The sequence below is a fragment of the Ascaphus truei genome, chromosome 5 (genome assembly GCF_040206685.1).
Source record: "Ascaphus truei isolate aAscTru1 chromosome 5, aAscTru1.hap1, whole genome shotgun sequence".
NCBI classification, from domain to species: Eukaryota; Metazoa; Chordata; class Amphibia; order Anura; family Ascaphidae; genus Ascaphus; species Ascaphus truei.
The window spans coordinates 176,689,300-176,699,299 of NC_134487.1; the positions used below are offsets into that span (position 1 = coordinate 176,689,300).

Below are 10,000 nucleotides of genomic sequence, written 5' to 3' on the forward strand. Positions count from 1 at the left end.
TGACTGGGTGACTGGGTGGGGGGTGGGATGGGTGACTGGGTTGGGGGGGTGGGATGGATGACTGAATAGGTGACTGGGTGGGGGGTGGTATGGGTGACTGGGTGGGGGGTGGGATGGGTGACTGGGAGGGGGGGTAGAATGGATGACTGACTGGGTGACTGGGTTTTGACTGGGTGGGGAGGTGGGATGACTGACTGGGTGACTGGGTGGGGGGTGGGATTACTGACTGGGTGGGAGGGGGGGGTGACTGACTGGCTGGGTGGCGGGGTGACTGACTTGGGGGTTACCTTTGGTGTCCTGCACACACACGTTCTCTCTCTCTCTCCCATACACACACACAAACACTCTCTCAATCTCTCTCTCCCATACACACACACTCTCTCTCGATCTCTCTATCTCTCATACCCATACACACACGGGAAGGGATGGAGAAACACCCCGCTACTACAGTATCTCAGGAGCGCCGGAGGGGAGAGAGGAGGGGAGCGGGAGCACTGGGGGGGGGGAGAGAAACACCCCCACTACTACAGTAAATCCTGCCCCGCGGGAGCACCGGGGGGGGGAAGGAAACACCCCCGCTAGTACAGTATCTCCCGCCCCACGCGGACAGCGGGAGCGCCGGGGGAGGGGTATCTCCTGACCCTCGTGGACAGCGGGAGCGCCGGGGGGGAAGGGGGTGGGGGGTATCTCCCGACCGCACGGACAGCGGGAGCGCCGGAGGGGGGGGGGGGAGGAACACCCCGCTACTACCTCCTGCCCCGCGCGGGCAAGGGGAGCACCGGGGACCGGGGGCAGGATGTATCAGTGTATATATAAATATTTAAAGTGCATTAAATTCCCCCCACCTCAAGCATCTGTCCAAAATCCTCCATGACTGGATCAGTGCAGGTCTTGTAAGTTACAGGAGCTGACACATTTATACAGGAGGATATATAGAGGAGGAGGAGCAGCAGCAGCAGCGCGCACTCACACCCCTCCCCCATTACTTACGCGTGCAGAGAAGGAAGGGTGGTTTGAAGTCCTGGCAACTCCATCCTGCGTCACAGCCAATCATCTAGAGGGATTTTCTTTTTTTTTTTGAGCAGGGGATTTTGTTTATGCAGAGCAAGGGAAAAGTTACTGGCCACGAGCAAATATCCGATCGCAGCTAGCGAGTTGGCGACTGGGTTTGTTGAGCACTGTGTGTATATATATATATATATATATATATATATATATATATATATATATATATATATATATATATATATATATATATATACACTTTAATATATTATAACAGTACAATTATATATTTTATCATGTTTAATTTAGTCACAAACATATTGAGAAAAGTTAAAACCTGCATACTTGCGCCAGAAAAATATTAAAGCACAACCTTTGTTGTTTTTTCATATTGCTTTTTAATGCTTACACGTATCGCATCTCATTACAGATTTCTTCACGAGGTACAAAAGCATTCCAGTGTAAACAAGATGAGTGTGGATAATCTGGCCATGGTAATTGGAGTCAATCTAATCAGGCCAAAAGCAGAGGATCCAGTGGTTATAATGAAAGGTAATTAACCATACCAATATGTTACATAGTTACATAGTAGATGAGGTTGAAAAAAGACATATGTCCATCAAGTTCAACCTATGCTAAATTTAAACAGATAATTTATCTTATATTTGTACTTACAGTATATTGATCCAGAGGAAGGCAAACAAAAACCCCAGTGAAATATCATCTAATGATATCTCATAAGGGGAAAAATAAATTCCTTCCTGACTCCAAATTTTGACAACCAGATTACTCCCTGGATCAACAGCCTTCCCATGTTTACTTATTTGGTATATCCCTGTATACCTTTCATTTCTAAAAAGATGTCCAACCTGTTTTTTTTAACATATCTATCGTATCTGCCATCACAGTCTCCATGGGTAATGAATTCCACATTTTAACCGCCCTTACTGTAAAGAACCCTTTCCTTTGTTGCTGGTGAGATCTCCTTTCTTTCAACCTTAAGGGATGATGTTGTATCGTTTGTACTTCCCTTGGGTTGAATAGTTATTTTGAAAGCTCCTTGTAGTGTCCCTGAATTTATTTGTATATACAGCTCAACCCCGTTATAGCGCGATCCGCTATAACGCGGATCCGCATATAACGCGGTTTGAGCGTGGACCCCGAATTTAAATTTTTTTTTTGCACACACAGTGAACACACTCACTGCACACTACACACACACTCACAGCACACTACACACACTCACAGCACACTACATACACTCACAGCACACTGCACACACTCACAGCACACTGCACACACTCACAGCACACTGCATACACTCACAGCACACTGCATACACTCACAGCACACTGCACACACTCACAGCACACTGCATACACTCACAGCACACTGCATACACTCACAGCACACTGCACACACTCACAGCACACTGCATCCACTCCACACACTCACAGCACACTGCACACACTCACAGCACACTGCACACACTCACAGGACACTGCACACACTCACAGCACACTGCACACACCCACACGTCACTGCACACACTCACAGCACACTGCAGACTGCACATACCACACTCTCACAACACACTACACACACTCACAGCACACTGCACACACTCAGAGCACACTGCACACATTCACAGCACACTGCCCACACTCACAGCACACTGCACACACTCACAACACACTGCACACACTCACTGCACAAACTCACAGCCCACCCCCTGCCCCCCCTACCCATCTACCCCCCTACCTTTGGTGTCGGCTGCTGGCGGGGATTGGTGCAGGGCTGGCAAGGAGGGGGGGATCGGAGAGGGCATGGCAGGGGGATCGGAGCGGGGCTGGCATCGGAGCGGAGCTGGCGGGGGGGATCAGAGTGGGGCTGGCGGGGGGGATCGGAGCGGGGCTGGCATCAGAGAGGGGCTGGCGGGGGGAATCGGTGCGGGGCTGGCATCGGAGCTGGGCTGGTGGGGTGGATCGGAGCGGGGCTGGCGGGGGGAAGTGAGGCTGCTGGGGGAAGTGCGAGGGGAGTTACAGTGGCTGCTGGGGGACGTGTAGGGCTGCGGGACTTGTAGGGCTGCCGGCACCTCACTCCACCTCTTCCTCCTTCCTCCCCCCGATCGGGCGCGCGGAGGCCATTTTTAAAACATTTACGCGACCCTGGTTATAGCGCGGTCGGATCGGGTGGCCCCCAAAGACCGCGCTATAACGGGGTTGAGCTGTAGTTATCATATCCCCTCTTAGACGCCTCTTTTTTTAATGTAAACAAATCTAATTTAGCTAGCCTCTCCTCATAAATCAGATTATCCATTTCCTTTATTCATTTGGTGACTCTTGCTGCACTTTCTCTGGTTCCATAATGTATTTTCTAAGGAATGGTGCCCAAAATTGTATTCTACATTCAAGGTGCTTTATAAAGGAGCATAATTATGTTTACTTCCCTTCCATCCATTGCCCGTTTGATGCAAGATAAGATCTTGTTTGCCTTTGCAGCTACTGCATGACTTTAGGCACTATTGCTAAGCCTGCTGCCTACAAGCACTCCTAAATCCTTCTCCATCAAGGACTCTCCTAATTTATCCCCATTTATTTGAAAGTTGCCTGTTTCTTCTTGTTTCCCAAATGCATAACCTTACATTTATCTGTATTAAACCTCATCTGCCATTTACCTGCTCAAGTTTCTAGTCTCAATTAGTTTTCAATCCAGGTGCACATATTTTTACTGAGTCCAATTTGCTTTATTTTGTACACTAACCTCTTGTTTGGAATCGTATCAAAAGCCTTTGCAAAATATAAGTAGACCACATCAGCTGCATTAACCTGGAGTAAATTCGTACTTACCTCCTCAAATAAACAAATAAGGTTAGTTTGGCATGACCTATCCTTCATAGATTCTTGCTGACTATTACTAATAATTTTGTTTTACATTAGATATTCCTGACTATTATCCCGCATTAAACCTTCAAGTAGTTTCCCCACTATTGATGTCAGGCTTACGGGCCTGTAATTTCACGGTTATGCATTATGCCAATCTTGTGGTACTAAGCCTGTGGAAGTGGTGTCCTTGAATAGTAAATGTAATGGTTTAGCTATTACTGAACTTAAAGCTGCAGTTCAGTCTATATCCTGCATGTGTGTTTTTTTTAATAAATCAGTTCTGTAGTAAGAAATAATACTTTTAGCATTTTCTGTTTTTAAAAAAACAACTTTGAAAGACCAATTTTCTTGTATTCTATTTTAACAGCCATTTGCTTAGGCACTGCCCCTTCATGTCCTGTCACAAACCCAGGCACACCCCTTTGTCAGCACTGCCCTCCCTCTCTCTAAACGTGCACTAGCATCTGGTCACATGATCTTCCTCATACAGTAGTACATTCAAGGAAGCTGGAGAAAAGGGATCAGCCATGCATAGCAGCTCGGATAGGCGATTTCAAACTTATTACAGTGTTTATTCCATTCATTGCACGTGTATATAATGTAAAATTGTAATAATTCCATTTATAGCAAACGTGTATATGTGAATATTATTTAGATGTATATGTATGTTACTGAAATGTGGAGTGCGTGTGTAGGTAAATACACACAATACACTTCCACTGCATATATATATATATATATTATATATATTATATATATTATATATTATATATGTATGTATATGTGAAGTTATGTGAGTAAAAAAGTGACAAAAACCCTCCATAGCAAGGCAAATAGCAAATGGAAATATTACTGTATGCTCATTTGTATGTATATATATATATTTATATACACACACACTTCAAATACGGATAGTGATTCACGTAAATGATATATATATTCACTTTCTGGGAGTATAAGAGTGACTGTCCTGTTGTTCCTTTTTTTGTATCCATCATTGAATGGTATGCACCCTCTCTTTACGTTTATTTTATACTAGCTGAGAGACCCGGCGTTGCCCGTGATGTAATATTCCCGCTCCTCTCTCTCTCCTCACCCCTCCCCCTCTCTCTGTTTGTCCCCCATTCACATCAATCCAGTTCCCCCCCTCCCTCCTTTACAGCTTAATGCAGTGTGTGTGCGTCAGTCATTGTGTGTGCGTCAGTCAGTCAGTGTGTGTGCGCGTCAGTGAGTCTGACGCAGAAACACAAACACAGACTGACTGACGCACACACACACACAGTCAGTGTGCGTGTGTGTGTGCCTCAGTCAGTCAGTGTGTGCGTGCGGCAGTCAGTCATTCAGTCAGTGTGTGGGTGTGGGTGTGTGCGCGCACGCGCGTCAGTAAGTGTGTGTGTGTCAGTCAGTGTGTGTGTGTGTCAGTCAGTGTGTGTGTGTGTGCGCGCGTCTGTGTGTGTGTGTCAGTGTGTGTGTGTGTGTCAGTGTATGTGTGTGTGTCTGTGTGTGTGTCAGTGTGTGTGTGTGTACCATTCATTGTGTGTGTGCGCGCGCGCGCGCGTCAGTCTGTGTGTGCGCGTGGGGGTGTGCGCGCGTGCGTCAGTCAGTGTGTGTGTGTGTGTCAGTCAGTGTTTGTGTGTGTCAGTCAGTGTGTGTGTGTGTCAGTGTGTGTCAGTGTGTGTGTCAGTGTGTGTGTTTGTTTGTGTCAGTGTGTGTGTGTGTGTGTCAGTGTGTGTGTGTGTGTGTGTGCAGCAGTCAGTGTGTGTGTGTGCAGCAGTCAGTGGGTGTGTGTGCAGCAGTCAGTGTGTGTGTGTGTGTGTGTGTGTGTGTGCGCGCGTCAGTCTGTGTGTGTGTGCGTGTGGCTGTGAGGGGTTGTGTGCATGCGGCTGTGAGGGGTTGTGTGCGTGCGTCAGTATGTATGTGTGTGTCTCAGTCAGTGCGTCAATCAGTCAGTGTGTGCGTGCGTCAGTGTGTGTGCGTGCGTCAGTCAGGGTGTGTGCGTGCGTCAGTCAGGGTGTGTGTGCGTGCGGCTGTCAGTGTGTGTACGTGCGGCTGTCAGGGTTTGTGTGCGGGCGGGGGGGGGAAGGGAGCGGCGAGGGGGTAAGGGAGCTTTGGCGGCTGGGGTAGGAGGGCCGCGCTTACCCCCTTTGTGAGTGTTTGTATGATATAGATATATATGCACACGCACGCATATACATGCGCACGCGCACACATACATGCACACACGTATACATGCGCACACGCACACATACACACATACATGCGCTCACGCACATACATGCGCACACGCACACAAACATGCGCACACGCACACATAAACATGCACACACGTACACGTATACATGCGCACATAAACATGCGCAAACGCACATATATACACACACAAACATGCACACAAACATGCGCACACGCACACATATACATGCGCACACGCACACATATGCACACGCACACAAACATGCACACACGCACACAAACATGCGCACACGCACACATAAACATGCGCACACGCACACATATACACTGTGTGTGCGCATGTTTATGTGCGTATATATTTATGGTATTGCTTGACGTGAGGAAGAGGAAAACTCTTGAAAGCTTGTCCCATGACACAAATTGTTGGTCCAAATAAAAAAAAGGTATCAATAAATACTGAAGAACATATATATATATTTATATATATATATATATATTTTTTATATATACTGTATGTATATATGTATATGTATGTATGGATATATAGCGAAGGTCAGCAGCCGGCGGCGGAGAGAGAGAAGGACGGCATCCTGCAGCAAAGCTCGGCAGCGGCAAAGGACTGTAGCCGGCGGCGGAGGGAGAGAAGGACGGCATCCTGCAGCGAAGCTCGGCAGCGGCAGAGGACTGTAGCCGGTGGCGGAGGGAGAGAAGGACGGCATCCTGCAGCAAAGCTCGGCAGCGGCAGAGGACAGCAGTGGTGGAGGGAGAAGAGGACCATGTGAATGGGACAGGAGCGGGACAGGAGGGCGGTAGGGAGGAGTTACGCTGTAGCAGCGGCAGACACTGGAAGTCAGAGAATACTTCTGTCAGACCGCTTGTGTGTGTGTGTGTGTGTACACACACACACACACACACAAGCGGTCTGACAGAAGTATTCTGACTTCCAGTGTACACACACACACACACACACACACCTCTATCTAGACAAATCACCCAAAAATCTACTCGCCCCAGTCCCACCTTTTAAAAAAAGAAATGGAATAAAATTCCTAGTAAGAACTAATAACATTTGTTTTTGACATAACCGTTTATTTATTGTATTACATTTATACTTTACTTCAACTTGTCCTTGTTACTGTACATAGTTCCTTACTAATCTAATAAAAAAAGCCAGATATAAATGAGTGGGTGGGTGGGTGGGCGGGAGAGGGTGAGTGGGTGGGAGAGTGAGTGGGTTAGAGGGTGAGTTTTGGGAGAGAGTGGGTGGGTGGGCGGGAGAGGGTGGGTGGGTGGGCGGGAGAGGGTGAGTGGGTTAGAGGGTGGGCGGGAGAGGGTGAGTGGGTTAGAGGGTGGGTGGGCGGGGGAGTGGGTGGGTGGGTGGGCGGGGGAGTGGGTGGGTGGGCGGTTAGAGGGGGAGTGGGTGGGTGGGTGACTGGGTACTTGTGGTGACACACTAATATACACACACACACATATATATATATATATATATATATATATATATTATGTGACAAACGGCTTACTCCGGGGCTCCGCCGTCTGTCCGGGACTGTTAGAACACGGTCTTTTAGGGTAGGTTAAATGATGAGACGTCACGTACTGTTCCTTTAAACAGGCTATGCCTGGTTTATTCAGTCCCAGGCACTGAGACTGCCACAGTTTAAACAGAAAACAAAGCCAAACAAAAAGCTGCTCGTCTGAGCGATAACTTAAACTTAGATGTCCCTGACTCAGAGTTGGAAGTGGCTTGTCCACTTCCACCAACAAAATAAGTACCTTTGCAGTCTTTAGACAAACTAACAGAATGAATGAAGCGATTTGGGAAAGAGGCTTTCTCACCCCTCTGCAGTTCAGCAGCCTTCCAGGCTCTTGGGCGGGGCTCAGAGGAAACAGGAAACAGGTCTTATATACCTGAACTCTAATCAGCATGACAGGTGACAGAAAACAGGCAGCAGACAAACTGTGGAATGGAGTGCCTGTACCACGAGGCTGCCCTGTTCAGCTTAGACAGGGCAGAAACTGTTCAGTATCCTGGGAGCCCTGTATATGGAGTTTATTACCAACCCCTGGTTTCTGTCACATATCCTCCCCCCCAGCTCAGACCTCGAGGGCTGAGCGACCATGGATATTAGGGAGTGCATCCTTGACAACCCGTCGGCATTGCCATGTTTGTGCCCCGACCTGTGTTCCACAGAAAATTTAAAGGGCTGTAGGCTTAGGAACCACCTGGTCACCCTAGCGTTCTTCTCCCTATTTTGACACATCCAGGTAAGGGGTGCATGATCTGTGACCAATCGGAACTTTCTCCCCAACAGATAATACTTGAGTGTCTCTACAGCCCACTTTATTGCGAGACACTCTTTCTCGACTATGGAGTAATTTTTCTCCTGGGGATTTAGTTTCCTACTTAAATAAAGGATGGGGTGCTCCTCCCCTTGAGACTCCTGGGAGAGTACCGCCCCCAGCCCTACCTCAGATGCGTCGGTTTGGACTACGAACTCTTTGGAGAAGTCAGGTGTGACCAACACTGGTTGGGCACAGAGAGCTTCTTTCAGGCTTCTAAAGGCCTGTTCGGCTTCGGGGGACCACTTTACCATTAGCGGTCCTCTTGCTTTTGTGAGGTCGGTTAGTGGGGTTGCCTTAGTTGCAAAATTGGGAATAAACCTCCTATAGTAGCCAATTAACCCCAAAAAGGTCCTTACTTGTTTTTTTGTGACTGGCCTTGGCCAATTTTGTATCGCCTCTACTTTGAGTGTTTGTGGTTTGAGTAACCCTCTACCAATAGAATACCCCAGATACTTGGCCTCCTCCAGACCAATAGTGCATTTAGCGGGGTTAGCAGTTAGTCCAGCAGACCGAACTGCGTCGAGCACAGCTTGGACCTTTGGAAGGTGGGACTGCCAATCTTCACTATGGATTACCACATCATCCAGGTAGGCGGCAGCGTACCGAACATGTGGTTTTAAAATTTTATCCATCATTCTTTGGAATGTGGCGGGAGCTCCATGTAAGCCAAAAGGCAGCACCTTATATTGAAAGAGGCCGTCTGGGGTTGAGAAGGCTGTTTTTTCTTTTGCCCTTTCTGTGAGGGGAACCTGCCAGTACCCTTTTGTTAGGTCTAGGGTTGTGAGATATCGGGCTTTGCCCAGTCTCTCTACAAGTTCATCCACCCTGGGCATAGGATAAGTATCACATTTTGACACCGCGTTTAGTTTCCGGTAGTCATTACAAAACCTTGTTGTACCGTCTGGCTTTGGGACTAAGACTATAGGGCTGTTCCACCCACTTTGGGATTCCTCAATTACGCCTAGTTTTAGCATTTTTTTAACCTCTAAACTTATAGCCTCTCTCTTGGCCTCTGGGATTCGGTACGGTTTAAGGTTAACTCGGACCCCCGGTTCAGAGACTATGTCATGTTTAATTACGTTAGTTTTACCTGGCTGTGTAGAGAAGATTTCTTTGTTCCTTCTCACTAAACTCTGGACCTCTCGTTTCTGATGCACGGACAGTGTTTCAGCTATGCTAACCTCTGGGTCAGTTTCTTGATTCTCTGACGGACCTGGGGGTACTAGGGTTAACAAGACCTCTCTATCTTTCCAGGGCTTGAGTAGGTTTATATGGTAAATTTGCTCAGGTTTCCTCCTACCTGGCTGCCTTACCCTATAATTTACTTCTCCCACTCTTTCCAAGACCTCATATGGCCCATGCCATTTAGCAAGGAATTTACTCTCCACGGTGGGAACCAGAACTAGTACCCTATCACCTGGAAAAAAAATTCTGACCCTAGCACCCTTATTATACGTATTCCTTTGTGCTTCTTGAGCTTTCTCCATGTGTTCCCTCACTATGGGTAGGACTGCAGCAATGCGGTCCTGCATTTGGGCAACATGCTCTATTACACTTCTGTAAGGGGTAAC

General features: G+C 47.6%; 1 protein-coding gene across 1 annotated transcript in view; it reads left to right on the forward strand.

Moving 5' to 3' along the window:
* ARHGAP25 (Rho GTPase activating protein 25) overlaps positions 1-10,000 on the forward strand; it is an 82,944-nt gene that overhangs the window by 62,126 nt on the left and 10,818 nt on the right. The window contains 1 exon segment of the mRNA XM_075599131.1: positions 1,436-1,557. Within this exon segment, the coding sequence (XP_075455246.1) occupies positions 1,436-1,557 (122 nt within the window).